The 21003-nt window shown below is 46.6% G+C and overlaps 1 protein-coding gene across 1 annotated transcript in view; it reads right to left on the bottom strand.

The window, feature by feature from the left end:
* abca12 (ATP-binding cassette, sub-family A (ABC1), member 12) overlaps nucleotides 1–21003 on the bottom strand; it is a 105849-nt gene that overhangs the window by 61029 nt on the left and 23817 nt on the right. The window contains exons 16-21 of the mRNA XM_080785324.1: nucleotides 14247–14380; nucleotides 10715–10835; nucleotides 4954–10410; nucleotides 4497–4606; nucleotides 4014–4072; nucleotides 2399–2547 (exon numbers count right to left, since the gene is read on the bottom strand). Coding sequence (XP_080641450.1) covers nucleotides 2399–2547; nucleotides 4014–4072; nucleotides 4497–4606; nucleotides 4954–10410; nucleotides 10715–10835; nucleotides 14247–14380 — 6030 coding nt within the window. The remainder of the gene's footprint in view (nucleotides 1–2398; nucleotides 2548–4013; nucleotides 4073–4496; nucleotides 4607–4953; nucleotides 10411–10714; nucleotides 10836–14246; nucleotides 14381–21003) is intronic.

Consider the following 21003-nt stretch of genomic DNA (forward strand, 5'->3'; position numbering starts at 1 on the left):
AGGTTGTAGACAGCAAGCATTGAATAGTATCCTTAATTTACACCTACTGAATCATAGATATAGAAACCTAGATACCTCATTCACCGCTGCAGTTCATTGGAGCGGCATGTAATCTTATGGATGCAGCCATATTAAACTTCAATATCGCGGATTCCAAAGTAACTGCTGGCCAATCACAGCGTGTCTTTTCCGGGACTTGTCAGAATCTATGATGTGTTCGAATACACAAGCGACCAGAGCAGCACCAGCAGAGTGCTGGAGTAGGAGGACACACTGCGCCTGCGAGCAGGGCCGCTTTTAGGGTAGATCGAATGGTGCCGCCGCACTTTTTTTTTAGAAACACTTTCCATCTCAGAGTCAGAGCTAAAATATAGGCAGCTACGCACGGCGGCTAGAGGCCCCGAGAGTTCTCCCTGCATCGCAGTTCGCAGCCCGTTCCGTCGCAGTTGATTTTTCACCTATTTAAGCTGCGGTCGGTTTGGGGCCCTCCGACGGCCGCGCGTCGCCTCCTCCTTCCAACCGCCGTCACTTCTTCATCCTACCGTTAAGCGACACCCGGCTGTCCGGTCGTGGTCCCCCCTGTTGCCCCCTCTGCGCTGCGCTGTGCCGTGCTGGCTTGCGCTGCAGAATTAGAGCAGATCTACAAGCTCACAATGCATTGAAGCGCGACGCGTTGTGAGCTTGTAGATCGGCCGCACCACCGCGCAACGCATGCAGTCGAATTATACACACAATTGAAACGAAACAAAAACAACTGAACACATCATACTATAATTCTAACAATGTCTGAATGTCTGAATGAATGTCAGAAACATCGCCGTATCTCCTCACTGCCTGCACCAATCACTCCCACTTTTCACACAGGCATGGACCATAATTATATGGAGGGCGTAACGGAGCCCTTTTTTAGATTTGACACATTAATGATTAATAATGAAATGAAAATAATAAAACAATGCGAAAACGTTTATCCGTGGTCTATCTCCGACCGAGCCACACTATTAGCACACATCTCTCCATGCCAAAAAAAGTCTGCACGCTCCCAGAATCCGGCTAGGCTACATTTTACCGACGCAACTGTCATATTTACAGTACAAATATTGTTTTTACATCACCACACGATCCCACGGGCAATGCGCCCGTGCGCAGTACCCCCCGCGGCCACAAGGGGGGGGGGGCAAATATCTCACAACGGGTAAGGGCTAGTGTAGGCTAATTGAGTGCACAACGGCTCCGCTCACAAACAAAACGACTCGTCACTCGAGTGAAGTGAAAAGGTATGCTGTCATGTCTTGTAGGACTGAGTGTGGACAAAAAAAAGTTTTATTTCAAATAATTTGTCACGCATGGACCGACGACCTCTCTCTCTCTCTCTCTCTCTCTCTCTCTCCCTCTCACTCTATCTTTCAGTCTCTCTCTGTCAGTCCAGTCAGTCAGTATGATTTCACAATTTCGAATTGAATTTTGATCGATCACAAACTGTCTGCAGGCAATCAAGCAAATGTGATACTTAATATTTATAACAAATAACAGCAACACAAGCAAGCAGCTGTTCATTTTACTTGTATAACCAGTAATTTGAGCTGCACTGCAGGGCAGACTGGTTGGGTGGTGGTTTTATATCAGTTTTTTATATCAGTTTATGATCAGGGCAACAGGTTTGTGTTCCATTGGTATTCGTTGTAGAGTAATACATAGACAAGTTAAATTGCTCATATAGATCATCAGACAGTGTCAGCCCCAGAGACCCCTCCTGTGACAGCTTGCTTGACATGACTCATGTGATGTTAATTGTTAACTATAGCTTCCTTACAACAAATAAAATAACATAATGTGGAGGACCACAATCTCTGCATTCACACTGTTAAGCTGCTAAATTAGGCAGTGCATGTCAATTTCTTACTCATTGGAGATGAGAACCTGGCATAATATTTGTAGGAAAGGCAAAAGTAAGTATTAATTAAATAATTAATTCAAAAATGTTGCGTGCGCACATTGTTCCCCCCGACATCTCGCACAGGGCCTCGCATTTCTCCCAGACGCCTCTGCCTGCGAGGGCCAGTCAGATATACAGTATGTACCCGCTGTGCCAGGCTCATTTCCCAGTCACAAACATCATATTCGTGTCAAGGACCTCCAATATTTACAAGCGACTTCGGCGCCAGCCGTGAGGGAGTATGAATTGACTTTTATAGAGCTTAACTAAAGTCGGGTCTGGGACCATTCCCTAACCGACTATTTTTCAGCACTAAATATAATATGACTCGGCCATTAGTCTTGAGCATTCAAATTGGAACCAAATGGACCCTTATGAGTCCATTGGTTCCATTTGAACGCTCTCTGAATCCGATTAACACGGAGGAATTTACTGCATGTAGTGGATGGAGCGTGGATGTACCTCTCCCAGGTGTCTTGGTTGGCCTCCTCCATCAAGATTTGTTCCAGTACAGGCCCAATATGAGTGAAGTCCTCCAAAGATGGAATAGTGATCGTCAAGCCCTGATCTCCAGTGAAAATGTGCAAGACAATATTCAGGAGTTCGCCCATCTGGACAGAAATAAGGGGGACAAGCTTTGGTTATTTTATGAACAATGGATTAGACGCCATCTCAATAGTTTATTGCAAGCTTTCGGTTGTGTGACCTTCTGCATGCCTGAGTTAGAGAGTGTGCGGTTGTAGATTTTCCTTTGTTCATCCAGATTCTGTTCAGCTCCAGCACATCACCCATTATATAGCAACACTAGCAAGCTTTCAATGTGACAAGGCTTAATGGATCACCAAGAAAAGACAACACATATGCCATCTTATTACGATATTGAAAATTCAAAATGATATCTTGTCTCATAATATTGATGTAATCTTGAAATGTGTTGACCTATAATGACATGCCCACAATAGGGACGCCAGAGTACAGTGGTTAAAGTATCGTTAAAGCCTACTTGTCAAGTTGTGCTGTGTTTTGTGATAAACCTGAGGAATGCTGTAACTGATGCCAGTCCTACCAGTCCTGGCACCGCGTGGCTTGGAGTGGTTAATTAGCCCACTGTATCTGGTAAAGTGTCTGCTGTCTTGTGCCAGGGTTTCTCACGGGTTTCTCACGTATATAAGGTTTCAAGGCATTTTGGTTTTTTTTAACCTTTTTTTACCTTTATGGTTATGTAAAACACGTTTGTATTCATTCTGACTAGATGTTACGCATACACGAATATGATTGCATGCAATTATACTACAACTACAAAACAAAGTAAAAACAAAACAAAACATGAAACAAGCTATTTAACCAAGACTTTTTGTAACAATAGTTATTTGTTTGTAATTAAAAGTGTGTTTTGTTTATTTTATTAATGGTTATTAAGATGTAATTACTAGAAAACAGGAAACAAAACCAAAGAATCTGTAAATAAACATGCTTGTTTTTCTAATTGTTACATTTATCTCTGTACCTTCTATAAATCTGACTAAATCCCCCCCCCTCCCTTTTGCAAATCCCCCCATTGCTGCTAAAGTGTTAGTTTTTAACCCCTTTATATCTTATTTCATCTATCTTGTTATTTGTATTGTTCTTTTTTTCAGTGCCCATACCCGAAGGCGGGGGTTGGCGAAAGGGCCTTTCTGTGTGGAGTTTGCATGTTCTCCCCGTGTCCCCTAGGGTAGGTACCCTCACAAAAACATGCAGTAATCCTGGTCTCTAAACTGCCTCCCCCTGGCCAGCCGGGGCGCCTGATGGAGGGGATCAGGCGTAAAGGAGCAACTTGGACACTCAAGCATGAAGGAAGCATGAGTTAAGTCCGTTGCTCTCCCCAGGTTGGCGGAGGGTGTGTAGAGCCCAGGATCACAGTAGATGATTGACACAGGGGTGAAAAATGGGTTACAAAATCGTGGGATGAAAAATATATTTAAAAAAAAATGTATTGTTCTTTTAGTATTAGTATTAGCAGTTTTTTTATTTTGTTGTATATTGTAGTGTTGTTATTGTAGTGTTAGCCTACCAAATAAAACTTGATAGGCCTTACCTGACTAATGATTACAGGCAGGTTTCCTGTCTCAAAACTTGTCCAGAGACTCACGTTTCCTGCAATCATAGGAAATGAAGGTGACATTAGTAAGAAACCAAAATTGTCAACTTCAACTACTGTGCAAGTGGGACGTCAGGAGTGGCGTGTGACAGAGAGGCAAGTCTACAAGGAGACGACATTAAGTGAATGAGAAGAGTTTTGACACCGAAACAAAAGGACCTGTCCATACTGTATGTGCCAAGAACAAACGTTAATCCGTAACCGCCACACGTTTTACCGTTACGCCGTTTACATCTGCTGTCTGATTAACATGTGATCACATGAGATGAGATCACATGAAGTGCTCAGCCTAGCACGACAATCTTGATAAAAACCTGTAGTGTGTGAGGCGCCATTATTTTATAATCATGTAGTGTGTGCAACGCATGTTTAAGATTATAGTGCCTGCTGCTGGCCACCTACAGAGACACTGGGACTTGCCTTGGCTGGGCTCCAAGATGAACTGAGTGACGTTAATGATCATAGAGATGTAGTCCTGGGCCATGTTTGAGGGAACAACGCCCTGGATCGTCTCCATCTCATTCAAAATGCTATGGGAGACAAGACACATTATCACTGTTTGTAGAGTTTCAGTTCAAATCGTTGTGGTCTGGCTGAAACCTTGTACGTCCAAAACTGGTAGGAAAGACATGTAATTGCAGGTGAAAATACTAGAAAACAAAGACAATTGTACTAGCTCATCTACAAGCTCACAACACGCCACATCGATATCTGAACACTGTCATACGAGAAAGTAAATTTAGTTTATAAAAACATAAAAACATGAAATATGGAGATATAAGGTTTCTGCCTGCCAGTGACGAACTGCAAGACTCAAGGTCAGCAAACTGGTATCCTTGTGACTAAATGAAAAAGTTAACATTGCAATATAACTCACAGCTCATTCCACAGGTTTGGTCCACTGGACATGGAGATGGTTTGGAAATAGGTGGTCACTATCTGGATTCCCGGCAGCAGATAGTCAGAAAACATCTCAGGCACCGTCTGCTGGACAAAGTACTCCAGTTTCTTGAGGATATGCATAGAGATGTTACGTGATGAGGCATATCCCATCTCTGGATTGAGGATGAGATGAAGTGAATCCTGCAGGATACTTAGGATGTTCTCGTGAAGTCCCACTGACACTGCGGTCAGGCTGTGCATCGCAATTGAGGCTACTTCCAAGACGGCGCCAGAGAACTGTGCACTCTGCAGGCCGCCTGGCTGTTGTGCCACCATAACAGCGATGTTCAGGGCCTGCGTGAAGTTACTTATGAGGGAGAAGAGGGCTTGTTGTTCGTCGCTGAAGAAAGGTGACATTGTCTGGAACAGCAGGTGGATGTCTGTGACCGGCGAGGAAGTATTTGTGGAATTTCTGCCCCACTGGAGCATGCTGCTGAAGATCGAGGTGACATTGGGGTGCTTCATCCAAAGGTGTATGAGGTTTATCTGCTGTGTGATTTGGTTCTCAATAGAATACAGGATAGTTGTGTTGCACAACGGCTCTTGACCCAAACTCTGGAAATAGTCATTCTGACTCTCTAGGTTGAACATTATTAGCTCCATCTGACGCTGGAGAATGTTGATGACTGTCTGCCCGATCTCACTCATCCCTTCCCCGTCAATAGGGTAGCGGAGGTTCTGTGTCAATTCTTCTACCTCATTACTGACAAATGAAGAGAAATTGGACTGTGCCAGTTGTAAATCTACCTGCATTTCTGTGAAACGGTAGAGTGGGTAGAGGAGGCTGTTAAATGAGCTGGTGCTGGTGACATTCTCCACCTTTTCCAGGTACCACTGGGCAATCTCCAGGTAGACCGCCTGAGCATACTGGGGGTTCTCCAGCAAGGTGGAGTTGAGGGCATTCAAGGGCCCAGTGTTGGTGGCTAGATTCAACAGACCCTCCACCACCTTGATTTCGTTCATGATCTCGAAGGTGGTCAGATTCATTAGGTGGACACTGATCTTGATGTTAGTCAAAGCACTTACGTTGCCGATTGTACTAAGCAAATCCTGCACTACACTCAGGAAGGTCTCGCCGAGAGACACTGGCAGGGGCCCTGTCACTGTGGTCAGGCTGTGCAATGCAATTTGGACTACTTCCACGATGGCGCCAGAGAACTGTGCACTCTGCAGGCCGCCTGGCTGTTGTGCCACCATGACCACTTTGTTCAGGGCCTGCGTTGCGTTGGCAATGAGGAAGAGGTAGGTCTGTTGTTCGCTGCTTAAGAAATGTGACATGGTTTGTAGCAGATGGTGGATGTCTGTGCCTGGAGAAGGATTTGTGGAACGGTTGCCCCACTGGAGCATGCTGCTGAAGATTGAGGTGACATTGGGGTGCTCCATCCAAATGTGTATGAGGTTCAGCTGCTGTGTGATTTGGTTCTCAATAGGATACAGGATGGATGTGTTCAACAATGGCCCTTGACCCAAACTCTGGAGATAGTCATTCTGAATCTCTATGTTGAACTTCAAGACTTCCACCTGCTGCTGGAGAATCTCTATGACTGTCTGCCCGATCTCACTCATCCCTGTCCCATCTATAGGGTAATGGAGGTTCTGTATCAATTGCTCCACTTGGTTATTGACAAATGCTGAATCATGGGCATAGAGAAGTTGTACAGCCACCTGCATTTCTGTGAAACCGAAGAATGGGTAGAGGGTGCTGTAGAATGAGCTGGTGCTGGTGGCATTCTCCAGTTCTTTCAGATACCACTGGGCAATCTCCAGGTAGACCACCTGAGCGTACTGGGGATTCTCCAGCAGGGTTGAATTTAGCGTGTTTAAGGGCCCAGTGTTGGCGACTAGTTTCAACAGACCTTCCACCATCCTGACTTCGTTCATGATCTCGGGGGAGTTCAGATCCATCAGCTGGAGGTTCATCTTGACGTTAGCCAGAACGCTGTTCAGGACCTGCATGGTGGCCATGTGCGGATCAGAAGTGAAGTCGGCGTATGACATGAGATGAAGTGCATCCTGCACGGCTTTCAGGATGGTCTCCTGGACAGACACTGGCAGGGGGCCTGTCACTGTGGTCAGGCCGTGCATTGCAGTTTGGACTGCTTCCAGGACGGCGTCTGAGAATTGTGCGCTCTGCACGCCGTCTGGCTGTTGTGCCACCATGAGAACCTTCATCAGGGCCTGCGTGACGTTGTCAATGATTTCGCTGCTGAAGAAAGGTGACATGGTCTGGAGCAGCTGGTGGATGTCTGTGCCTGGGGAGGAGTTTGTGGAATTGCTGCCCCATTGGAGCATGTTGCTGAAGAAAGAGGTGACATCAGGGTGCTTCAACCAATCACGTATTAGGTTCAGCTGCTGTGTGATTTGATTCTCAACAGAATACAGGACGGTTGTGTTGAACATTGGCTCTTGACCCATACTCTGGAAATAGTCATTCTGACTCTCTAGGTTGACCTTGTTGAGTTTCATCTGATGCTGGAGAATCTCTATGACAGTCTGCCCAATCGCACTAATCCCTGTCCCGTCTATAGGGTAGAGGAGGTTCTTTGCCAAATGCTCCACCTTGTTGCTGACAAATAAAGAGAACTTGGACTGTGCCAGTTGTAATGCCAGCTGCATTTCTATGAAACTGTAGAATGGGTTGAGGAAGCTGTCCAATGAGCTGGTGCTGGTGACATTCTCCAATTTCTTCAGGTACCACTGGGCAATCTCCAGGTAGGCTATCTGAGCGTATTGGGGGTTCTCCAACAGAGTGGAGTTGAGTGCATTCAAGGGCCCAGTGTTGGTGGCTAGATTCAACAGACCCTGCACCATCATGATTTCTTTTCTGACGTCAGAGGAGCTCAGATTCATCAGCTGAAGGCTCATCTTGATGTTAGTCAGAGCACTGTTCAGGATCTGCATGGTGGCCATGTGCGGATCGGAATTGAAGTTGCCGTAGGAGACGAGACTAAGCGAGTTCTGAATGACACTCAGGATGGTCTCGCGGAGAGACAGTGGCAGGGGCCCTGTCACTGCGGTCAGGCTGTGCAATGCAATTTGGACTACTTCCACGATGGCACCAGAGAACTGTGCACTCTGCAGGCCGCCTGGCTGTTGTGCCACCATGACCACGTTGTTCAGAGCCTGCGCGGCAGTATCAATGAGGGAGAGGTAGGTCTGTTGTTCGCTGCTTAAGAAATGCGACATGGTCTGGAGCAGCTGGTGGATGTCTGTGCCTGGAGAAGAAGGATTTGTGTAATTGTTTCCCCACTGGAGCATGCTGCTGAAGATCGAGGTGACATTAGGGTACTTCATCCAAATGCGTATGAGGTTCAGCTGCTGTGTGATTTGGTTTTCAATAGAATATAGGACAGTTGTGTTGAGCACTGGCTCCTCACCCATACCATGGAAATAGTCACCCTGAACCTCTAGGTTGAACTTTATTAATTTGATCTGATGCTGGAGAATCTCGATGACGGTCTGCCCGATCTCACTCAACCCTGTCCCATCTATAGGGTAGTGGAGGTTATTCATCAATTCCTCCACCTGGTTACTGACAAATAAAGAGAAATTGGACTGTGCCAGTTGTACAGCCACCTGCATTTCTGTGAAACGGTAGAGTGGGTAGAGGAGGTCGTTAAATGAGCTGGTCATGGTGACATTCTCCAACTTTTCCAGGTACCACTGGGCAATCCCCAGGTAGACCACCTGAGCGGACTGGGGGTTCGCCAGCAGGGTGGAGTTGAGTGCGTTTAAGGGCCAAGTGTTGGCGGCAAGTTTCAAAAGACCCTCCACCACCCTGATTTCATTCACAATGTCCGGGGAGCTCAGATTCAGTAGCTGGAGGTTCATCTTGATGTTAGCCAGAGCACTGTTCAGGATTTGCATGGTGGCCATGTGCGGATCAGAACTGTAGTCTGTATATGTCACATCACTGATGGTTTTATTCACAAGCAATGGGATGAGGGATAGGATGGCTGTTTCATTACGCAGGTATGGTACATTCACCAGGAACCCAGTGAGCCCATTTACCAGTCCCATAACACACTGGGTTGTCACACCCGGGGTATCCTGTGGCTCAAAACACTGGCGGGCTTTAATGATACCCAAAATATTAACCATGAGGTCGTTAATGTTTGCGGCCCCAGCTAAGGCTGCAATACCATTCAGCTCCACCAGGGTGAGGTTTGACTGTATCAGGGCATTCTGGACATCGGCCACTGTAACGTTTGGTTTAGCCATAATCAACTTGATGAAATACAGGGCCTGGTTAAATGGTTTCACAAAGGCAACATCACTTGGGGGGAGGAGAAGCGAGAACAAGGTGACTGTCATCTGCAGAGATTCGTGGTTCCTCAGAAAAGGGTTTGCTGGGGCCACGCTGATGGTAACGCTACCTTTTCCTTCTACCATTATCACTACAATCTGCTCCAGGAGGGTGAAGATTTCCGAGACGCTGGCAGCACAGTTCTGACCCGTTGACGTACAGAATGACAGCTGATCCAATAGTGTTTGTAAATCTGCAATAAAGCCATATGCTTGCGCCTGGGCCTCAACAGGCAGGCCTGCCAGTATTTTCCCTAGAACCACCCTCTGGGCAGTGTCTGGCCCTGCCACTGTGAGGTTCTGAATGCCATCAGGGGTGACAAGTTTGAGGATGTCCATAGCAACAAGGTGGAGGTCAGTGACTTGGCCAGTGCTCAGCTGCCCGCTGGGTAAATAGAACTGATCCATTCTGCGCAACCTGAGAGCCGAAGCCAAGAATTCTTGCAGCTGGCGAAGGTATCCAAGGATAATATTCGTGGGGTCTCCATTGGGGGCATCCACTGCCCTCTTCAGCAGCTCTACCGCAGTGAGAATGGCCTCTGCTAGACCAGTTGAGGTCTGGTTGGTGAAAGGCTGGAGAGCCTCCCGGAGACGGACCACACCTTCTGGGCTGAGGGATTTTGAGTATGTGAGCAGAGTGTGCCCCATGCTGAGGGACAGGGGCAGGGCCAGGTTGCCCTCCAAAGACAGAAGCTGCATCAACATATGCTCCAAGTCAGGCAGTGTGGGGTCCGTCTCATTGAAGGCAAAGATGTATTGGTTTTGCCTCCCGAGCTTCACAGCCACGCCAATCAGCGCAGAGGCATTGAGGGGACCGTTGGCGTAAAGCAGGGGCATCAGAGGTGACAGGCCAGTGGACTGCAGCAGGTTGTGGACTAAGGGGAGCAGGACCTCAGTGTCGGAGAGATGGCTGCTGTTCAACCTTGTCATTGTCTGGAAAAAGTCGTCTAGGCCAGACACAAGGTTGCTCAAGTAGGCAGAGAGTCCGTCACCCCCCGGGATTTCTTGTTTGAAGAATAACGCTGCTTGATGTTTCAGGACACCACCGTAGACATGCTGCAGCAGATTGGCCGACCCCTGGAGACAGCTGCAGAGAGCAGAGAAGGACAAAAACAAGTTAGTTACTATTTAGCTTGTTAATGCTTTTCATTGGTTAAATACATATTTATGAAACCTAGACAGCAGCAAAAATAGCTGATCTACGGCTACGCATTGTGAGGTTGCACATCATATTTTTTTTTCAATTTTAATGCTAGAGATACAATGTTTCTGCCTGCCACCAAAAATGCACTATATAAACGGTATATACTAGTGTAAATGTGTGCTATTCAAGCCATAGGATCTACATTTGTCACATTGCTGCATTGTGGCCCCTGCACTCTGAACATTACCTGATTAGAATTTGAGGATTGTTTGGAAGTGACATCATAGCCTGGGATGTTGCTTGTACAAACTGTGGCCAGTTCAAACCAGTATCACAATCAAGAGATAAAGTGCTGATGTCAAGAGAACCTGGAGGGGGCAAAAATAAAGTAAAATTTTAATACATTTAGACAACACACCCAAAGGCACGCACGCACGCACGCACACGCACACACAGGGATGTCTTTAAATACCGTAAGTTCACCCGCAAAAAATACTTAATTTCTAAAATGTACTCACACCGTGAGAGAGAGAACTTTTGTTTGTATAGCATTCCTTTATAGTGATTTAAGAATCCAAAAACAAAGAAAATAGTAAATTGAGGCCAAGATTAACAGCAGCAAATCTATATAAAACAATTTGGTAAGAAAAAAAGAAACGCTCACAGTGTAATCCCAATTGTGTTCTATAATTATGTCTTTGCAACTTTCAAAACACCACTTTATGTAGAAAAACTTTACTTTTTAATTCACTTCTGGTTCAAACTGTGCTGCACAAGTGAATAATGTGCGTTGGCGTGCCTGTGGGTTCAATGGGAGAGCATTCACGCGTGTGCCCAGGCGTGTGCAAACTGTGCATCATTCGAGCATGAGCCAATTTAGCTAGGGAATACAGTAGTTTGAAAAGTAAATGTTCTTCTTATATGGTTATATTTTGGAAAGGTAAACACTGCGAGCCGATACGAGAGGCTTTGGATTACAATGTGACAGTGTTCATTTTGTTGACTACTTGACTATAACGAAAAAATGTGTTCACTACTTGGCGACTGAAGACTGAATATGTTGACAATTCCATCAACAAAACGATCCAGAAGAACTAAAAGACACATCATTTTATGGTTGTGCTTGTGAATTGCGCTCTGAAAACAACAGATCTACAAGGTACAAGCTCACAACGTGTCACACAACTATTTTCAGCATGCAACAAAGTGTAAAAAGGCTTGAATTTGCGACCAAATCAACTGCAGATTTAGTTGGCTAAAATCTTATGATATTTAGTCAACTAAAACTAAAACAATTCAGATTAGTAAAATATGACTAAAATTAAGTGAAATTGTATTCAAAAGTAAAGACTATGACTAGTAAACTATGACTACAACTAAATAAAAGTGGGTGGTCAAAATTAACACTGAACTTATTATACTATTTTCTTATTTTTGGGATTCTTCATTCACTGAAAAGTAATGTTTTACAAACAAAGATTCTTCTTGTATTCAAGTTACTACCGTACTCCTTTGCATTTGGCCCACTATTCTACAGAATTTTATTTTAAACATACTGTAAACTACAGTAAGACCTACAGTATGTTTGGTTCCCCAAACATTACAACTCTTATATAGATAGATGTTTTCCGCCTGGCAGCTTTAGGGAGTAAATGATGCAAAGGGAATTTCACTCAGGGGAAGAAAACCTCTGCAACCTGAGTGAATCTGCACATGCATAGTTGTGGAGCTTAGGGACTGAGAGCGGGAGATTCCTCTATCAGTTATAATGCAGATTACACTTATAGACCTGTACGTGCCCGTTGGCCACCGGCCTACTTGGGAACGATGCAACTTGGGAACCTAATAATATCCGTTGTCATATAGCACCCGTTTTACCTTTGTTGCTGTTGTGTCAAAAGAAAATCCACAATGTGTTGCTCAATTGCCTGAGCCTTAATTGGCTGAGGTAGAGCCTGGCAATTGCACAGGTGAGGGGATTCCCACTGAGGGGATTGCCAATGGCAGAGCCTGACCAGTGCCTTTTGTGGTGGTTCTGGAGAACCGTGGGTCCGCTCGACTCGATACTGGGCACTGCACTACCTGCGGGGGTGTGGACCGCGTGTGTCGAATGTGAAGTCGGTAGGGCAAACGGTTGTCGAGTTACGCGCATTACAACCGTACACACACGTACGCACGCACGCATGAACACACGTACGCACGTACGCAGAGACGTGACGCATTTATAGTAGGATAATACTTTCATTCAACATACAATGTATTTAACATCATTATTGTTATTTATTATGACCAGTAAACTTAGTATTATTTATAGCTAATGCACCATGGCAATACATTTTACACATGCAGACAAATGTTGAATGCACCGTAGCCAAACAACACCCATTACGCTGTCCAGAGTGCATGATTTAATCTCCGACATAAAGATAGGATTGATCAAAACTCAGCTGGCACAGGCCTGATTTGGGCTTTTAGCTGGCTTTCATAAATGGCTGTGTGGAGAAAGCTCTCTAATTACGCTCTTTAGACAGAACTAAAGCGACATCGGTCATAAATCAACACACAGGTGTTGAGAAGTATCCTGATTGCTGAAGCTTTTAACATGAGCACACGGCAAACTGGACTAGAGCAGGTTGAAAGTGGTTAGAAATCAGTATACATTTACTACAAAACTGCTGAGCCCAGCTACCAGCCCCAGTGGATTAGCTATCAGCCTGCCTACGAGCCCTGGCAGTTGTTGGTTGGTTGCCAGGAGCGTTGTCAGGGAGGGGGCCACAGCACTAACTAACCCGGAAGCCTATAGGCCTTACCCTGGCAACAGCTGAACTGCACACAGTGGTGCCGACCTGAGGGCAGTGACCACCACCACCCACTGCTAACACCACCCACACCACCAAGGAGCTACAGTACCACCGCAACACAACTGTTGAGCTTCCAGCTCGTCCAGGCAGCCACTGCAGCAAGCAACACCTGCTCTGTCAGCCAGCACAGCAGCCCCAGGCCTCCCTGACTGGTAAAGGGTTAGGCTGATGGGTTGGAAATGTGTGGGACAATGGTATTAGGTGTGGGGGTAGTATTTTAGGTAAGACACCCATGCCTCATTGTCCAGACTTTTGTTAGTTATAAGAACCCTGTTGTTCTTTTTGCTTGAATGGCACATGGGGTATGTGGTGTGGGTGGTCAGCTGAAATATACAGAGTAGCATGCGTTCCCAATGGGTATCGGCCTAGTTTTCCTAATTATCGATGCTTGCCAAGCCTAGACTTGTCTCAAGGCCATTTTGACTGTAGTTTGATAATTGAATTGTTTTTTTTGTTTTGGTCTGATTTATAAAAATTGGTCAAATACGTTCACGGCATCTCACCTCCTGGCTGTTAATGGTATTTAAAGCTGAGGTGTTTTCAGATAGATCGGACTTCAAAAAGGAGAAAATGCACACCTGTATTGGCAAACAGGGCTTATTTGAACATCATATTTCATTTTGAGCGTTCCAAAAAAGTAGAGAAAAAGAATCCCGCACACTATCTTCACTTGAGTTTAGATTTTATTGAGCAACGTTTCGGTCGTCAGACCTTCATCAGGCAACATGCTGTGAAGACAGTGTGCGGGATTATTTTTCTCTACTTATCAGTTCCAGTTATCCGACGCACCTGTCCATTGTAGGTGTGCAGAATTACTTTTTCTTATATTTTGAGCGTTCCAAAACTCTTCCTATATTGCCATTAAACCTGTAACATTCTTGTTCATAAACCAAGCGAATAGCATACGGATGGACTCACAGTTGGCTGGCTCTACAGTGACGCCGGGCTTGTAGTTTACAATCCAGTTAGCCAAGTGGATGTAGGTCTTCACCTGGGGCCATAAGGGACTGCTCTCAAGATTCTCACCAAACCTGGCTATGGCCCACATAACTCTGAAACAAAAACAAAAAGACCACATGGTTGCTCTCATGCTAGTCTATGACTGGGAACTATCCATGTGTTAAAAGATTGCTTCTTGACAAATGAAGAGGTAGAAATTTGTAAAAAATAATTTAAAGACGGAGTGCCGTGATTTTTTTCCCCTCCTGAAACATGATCATCAAGTATATGATTATACTAGGAGGAAGATTTCTTTAAAAAAAAGTGTACAGAAAGTGTTAAAATTATGTTTTTATGTGGCCACGTCCACCAGTTCATTAAGTATACCTGGTTTGCACCTTAGCACCACCCACCTGAACTTGTATGATAATGTATGATAATGTGGGAAGGGTTAGGGTTATGTAGCGCTATATTGGATCACTCCAATATATGATAGTTCCGTCCGCAGGCGGAGCGTCGAGCGGACTTACCGATGATCCCGTGCTAACAGCCACGGGAAAATGACGTGTGAGTGAGGCACCGCCTCCCGAGGTTACTTTGCTCGCACACGTCATTTCCCCTTCCTCTTTTCTTTCCTCGGCGACGTCGGTAAGTCGGTTGGTAAGGACTGAAGTATTACCGTAAGAAGCGTATAACTCCCTCTGAGCAGCCAGCTTGGCTCCTCTCTGAGTTGCCTTCTTTGTATCAGTGTGTTTGAGGCTAAAGCTAAAAACACCACCGTGCTACGGTGGCACGGGCCGGTCGCCCGTGCCGCGGCGTCAGGAGGTTGCCCTTGTTGGACTAGCTGTCTTTCATTGTACTGTACTGTCTGTCTGTTTTGCCGGTCCCTCCCGGCTCTCACTTTCGGGAACGGACGCCTTCCCTATAGACGGCTGCGGAGCGTGTCTCGCTAGCCCACTGGGCAGCTATAGTGACTCGTCTCCCAGGGGAAGAAGGACACGCCACGCGTTCTCTGCTCCCCCCGTCTCGTTACTGTGACTCGCTCTCCGTGAGGAGCTGTGGTGATTTAAATCCGTCAGAATAGGGGTATTAAATCGACCGCTCACATGACGCAGTACACCAGGCACACAGCTGAGATCGAGAGCTCAGTTGGCTGCGGTGCTAATTCACATTGCAGTTGCACAAGCACTACACAAAGTATTGTTACTTGTTTTGTCCTGTCTTGTCCCTCCGTATAAAGCCAAAGGCTAATAAACGGTGTGTGATAAGGTCTTCCTATACTATATCATTAACACAAGTGTCTGTATATCATATGGCTTTTATCATGTGTGATAAAGCTTTGTACATTTGTAAGTTTCATGAGCAACTGGTTATTTGTATTCTGTCACCCCTGTAAAGCCCAAGGCTACTAAGTGGTGTGACACAGTTTCTCTATACTATACATTGCAACTAAGTGACTGTATATTAATATTTACACATGGAAACTGTACATTTAACTCTTTGTGTGCTAGCCTGTCACCCATATGAGCCGAGGGCCAATATACGGCGTGTGATACAGCCTTGTATATTTATACATCGCACAGTTGGCTCTTGTTGGTATTCTATCACCCGTATGAGCTAAGCGCCAGTATACGGTGTGTGATATAGTTATATTGTATATTCTATACGTACATCATTACATGGGTCTGCGTATATAATGTCTTCTGTGCTGTCACCAGTATGAGCCAAGGGCCAATATACTGTGTGGTACACTGGTACAGCCTTGTATATTTATACGTTGCACAGTTGACTCTTGTTGGTATTCTATCACCCGTATGAGCCCAGGGCCAGTATACGGTGTGTGATATAGCTATGCTGTATATTCTATATATACACAGGTCTGCGTATATGATGTTTTCTGTGCTGTCACCAGTATGAGCCAAGGGCCAATATACTGTGTGGTACAGCCTTGTATATTTATACGTTGCACAGTTGACTCTTGTTGGTATTCTATCACCCGTATGAGCCAAGGGCCAGTATGCGGTGTGTGATATGGTTATACTATATATTCTATACGTACACGGGTGTCTGCGTATATAATATTTTCCGTGCTGTCACCAGTATGAGCCAAGGGCCAATATACGGTGTGATAAAGCTTTATGTATACATTTGTAAGTTCAATAGTAACTGTTCATCTGTATATTTATCTCTCTGTGTTGCCTGTCACCCATATGAGCTGAAGCTAGGCCAATATATGGTGTGTGATATAGCATATGTTGTATATTATATACGTTACAGGGTAACTGGGTATATAATATTCTCTGTCTTGTCACCCGTATAAGCCACGGGCTAACGTACGGTGTGATAAAGCTTTATACATTTGTGAGTTCAATAGTAACTGTTTATCTGTATATTTAACTCTTTCTGTGCTGTCACCCATATGAGCTAAAGCTAGGACAATATGGTGTGTGATATAGCATATATTGTATATTATATACGTTACACAGGTAACCGGGTATATAATGTCTTATCACCCGTATAAGCCACAGGCTAATGTACGGTGCGTGATACAGCTTTATGTGTTCCTGTGTTGCACAGCTGACAGGTGACTGTTGTCTGTAGACTATCACCCGTATAGGCCAGGGCCAATATACGGTGGGTGCTGAGGTTTATCTGCCAGTATATTGCACGTTACACAGTAACTATGTATTATACTTCTACCCTATTATGCGTATACACCAGGGGTCGATATACGGTGTTTGATGCAGCTTTAAATGCTATATATTTGGCTTCTGTCACCCGTATAGGCCAAGGGCCGATATACGGTGTGTGGTGAAGTCTGATGTGTATGTGTACGTTACATTACATCGGTGACGGTGTATATAATATATTTTTGGCCTGTCGCCCGTATAAGCCAGAGGCTGATATACGGCGTGTGATACAGCCTTATATATATATTTTTTTTTACGCTGCACAGTTTAAACTGCGGTTTGTATTCCATCACCCGTATGTCCCAACGGCCAAGGTACGGTGTGTGATGCCTTTTGCTACCAGTATATTAATACACAAGTGACGGTGTATATTATACTTCTGTCCTATCGCCTGAATAAGTGCGATAAAGCTTTATATATAATATACTGTACATATTATATTTCTGTCCTGTCACCCGTATAAGCCGAAGGCTGATATACGACGTGTGATACAGGTTTATACAGTCTAGCTTTGGCGATAGCCTTCGCTGCTTGTTGTTAGCTTAGAGCTGGCCACAGCCCATCGGGCACTGTGTCTGCTTTGTTGCCTGGGTCTAGAGCATGCACACCCAGTGGTGGCAGGACTCTGGCCTGGGCCGGCCTTGTGGTCCAGGCATCTAGGCTGGTATCCCGGCCCGACAGCGTGTCGCGGGCTCGAGTCCGATCCCGACGACATTTAGGCGTGACTTAGTAGGGAGGTGACTAGGTAGTCAACCTTTCCCCTTGCGCTGTCGAGCCTGCGACCTGACGGGCTCTATTGGCTCGCTTTATGCATCCTGGCTAGAGGCCGTCGACCCACAAGGCTCCTTCCCTGGTGACAATCGCCTCCCCCATCTGGGACGGTGCAGCACCGGGATGGCCGCTTCCCACCTGTGAGTGTGGAAGATTATGGGCAAGAGCCCACCGGCGGTGGCAGTCTCCCTGCTGTGGGCACTCCGGCTGTCAGATGCCGTAGAGAAGTACGATGGTTGCTGGGACCTGCGACGAGTCGACAAGTCACCAGCTCCTGAACGGCACGTTAATGTCCTGGCCGCTGTGGCCCGCCTTAATGCAGCCATGCTGCTGGGCTCCTATGTTGCACACTTGGTCTTTACGCTCCAAGGTGCCGGCCAAGCCAGGACAGACAGAGCAGTGAAAGTATTCTGTCCTTTCTCCACCGGTTCCACCTGGGACGGATGGTCCGACACGTCGACGTCCTAGAGCTCAGAGCTGTGCGCCTAGCTCTATGGGATTTTCCTCAGTGTTTGGAAGGCCGGCATGTGTTGGTCGGGTCAGACAACACTACGTGGTGGCCGTCGACCATCAAGGTGGATTGAGATCCCGCCGTCTCCACGAGATGACGCGGGAGCTTCTAGTGTGGGCTCATGCTCACTTCACATCTCTCCAGGCTGCGGAGGTCCTAGGGGTCCAGAACTCCGCGGGGGACAGGCTGTCCAGAGATGGACCGAGAGGGGGGGATTGTCTCCACCCTCCGGTCAGGCAACTACTGGGGGCCAGGGTTCGGAGCGCACAGGTCGACCTGTTTGCCTCCCAGAAGACCACTCACTGCCCCAGTTGGCTTTCACTGGCAAGTTCTCCGGGGTCTGGATGCCTTGAGACACGATTGGCCGCTGACACGGCTCTATGCCTTTCCCCCATTCCTCTGATCCAGGCAACGCCGGACAGAGTCGAGATGGAGGGTCATTGGTTGCTTCTGATAGCCCCACGTTGACCGAGACGCCCTTGTTTCAGGGTACTACGGTCTCTGGTCGTGGGGACACCATGGCAGTTGCCAGGGGCCCGACCTGCTTCGCAGAGTCGGGGAGCCCTGTGGTACCCCCGCCCGGTCGCCTCCAGCTATGGGCTTGGCCCCTGAGAGGCGCAGGGGGTCGGGTCTAGGTCTCCCAGAGGGAGTTCTACATACGTTGCAGAGTTCCAGAGCCCCGTCTACTATTGCAACATACCAGGTTTGCTGGCGCCGGTTCCGCACTTGGTGCGCGACCTGTGGTGCTGACCCGGAACACTGTGATGTTCAGATTGTGCTACACTTTCTGCAGGCACTGCTGGACGAGGGCAGGGCGGCCAACGCTCTAAAGGTGTATGTGGCCGCTATCTCTGCATGCCATTCTGATGGCTTTGACGGACAGCTGGGTAAGCATCCATTGCTGTCGCGCTTTATGAAAGGAAGGCACCTCCGCCCATTGAAGGCTCTTTGGGTCCTCGCTGGGGACCTTGGCTTGGTGCTCTCAGCACTCGGGAAACCTCCCTTCGAGCCTCTGGATACTGCCTCTCTTCAGCACCTTCACGGAAGGCTGAGTTTCTCTTGGCAGTCACCTCTGCAAAGAGGGTTGGGGAGCTCCATGCACTCTCGATGAGCGCAGAGTGTCTCCAGATGGGTCCTGGTAAATCGAGTGTTACTTTGCGACCCGATTCCTCCTTTCTGCCGAAGGTTCTGTCCGTGGGACAGGTGAATCGGCCTTTTCACCTGTCTGCCTATGTCCCCCCCCCCCCTTGAGTGGGGAGGGCTCGGGTGATGCTCCTCACGTCCTCTGCCCGGTGAGGGCTTTGGACGCCTACGTTGTGCGAACGAAGGCGGTCAGACTGACTGATCAGCTCTTCGTATGCTATGGTGATAGAGTCTTGGGCCAAGGGCTCTCAAAGCAAAGACTCTCACATTGGCTTGTTGATACAATTGCCTGTGCTTACCACTTGGCGGGGCAGGTTCTGCCGCCCGCGGTGGTGGCGCACTCGGTTCGGGGCATGGCTACTTCTTGGGCGCAGCTTAAGGGTGTCCCCCTTTCGGACATCTGTGCCTCAGCCAGCTGGACGTCGCCTAGTACCTTCACCAGGTTCTACTGCGTCAATGTGGTCCCTGAGAACCGGTTGGAACAAGCCGTTTTAGGGGTGGCCTCTGCTCCTTCGGAGACAGTGGGCCCCTCTTTGTGATTGAGCTGGGGCTGGCCGCTCCCACCGGGAGGGCCTGGCTCTTGTTCTCATTGATAGGTCCCCGACTGATCTGGTAGTGTACTATCATATATTGGAGTGATCCAATATAGCGCTACATAACGTAGGTTACGTAGGTAACCACGGTTATGTGAGCGATTGGATCACTCCAATTATAGTCGCGGTGATCTATCGCGCCTCGGAAAGGGTACGAGGAAGGGGAAATGACGTGTGCGAGCAAAGTAACCTCGGGAGGCGGTGCCTCACTCACACGTCATTTTCCCGTGGCTGTTAGCACGGGATCATCGGTAAGTCCGCTCGACGCTCCGCCTGCGGACGGAACTATCATATATTGGAGTGATCCAATCGCTCACATAACCGTGGTTACCTACGTAACCTACGTTATGATGTCACTAAAATGGTGTTATTTCGATTGGGCCTTTTGACTCAAAGGCTTTCAGCTTTCAGGAAGAAACCAAAAATACACAGGGAAGACTGAATATTATAACCACACCTGGGGGTCTATTAGAGTAATGTTAACTCCATAGATACATGCAAAACAGAAAACGGCACTCCATCTTTAAAGTGCCAGTTCGCAACTCATAATGTTTTGAAAAGAGAGAAAAATTTGGTTGAGTGCCTGGTTTTAGAATGCATAATTTGAGTGTACTGTATAAACAGGGTGCATGGTGCTCATGCATCTCTCACAGAAACACATCCTATTCCCGCTTGACTGTTATTTTTCTAAAGAAATGTTATGAACCACTATAACCCTAAAAAGGTTTTCAAAAATGGATCAAGACTTTTCTAAATATTTCTAATATTATTTAAATTTTCAAAAATGAAGCTCAAAAATTAAGTTTGTAGATCACCTATTTTCATTATGTGTCATGCAACAAAGTGTAAGGCACTGTAAGTGTTTAATTGGCCTCTCTTATTCTATATACTGATAGAGCTGGCATGAAAGATCTCACATCAAGATGTTTGAGGATGTGCTGTATGTCTATAGCATTTAGGATATTGTGTTTCGGAATGTAGGCTATGCCCAATGCCCTTCAATGGATATCGGTACATTATCGCAGGGA

This window comes from Protomyctophum bolini, assembly GCF_963924005.1.
Source record: "Protomyctophum bolini genome assembly, chromosome: 16".
Taxonomy (NCBI): Eukaryota; Metazoa; Chordata; class Actinopteri; order Myctophiformes; family Myctophidae; genus Protomyctophum; species Protomyctophum bolini.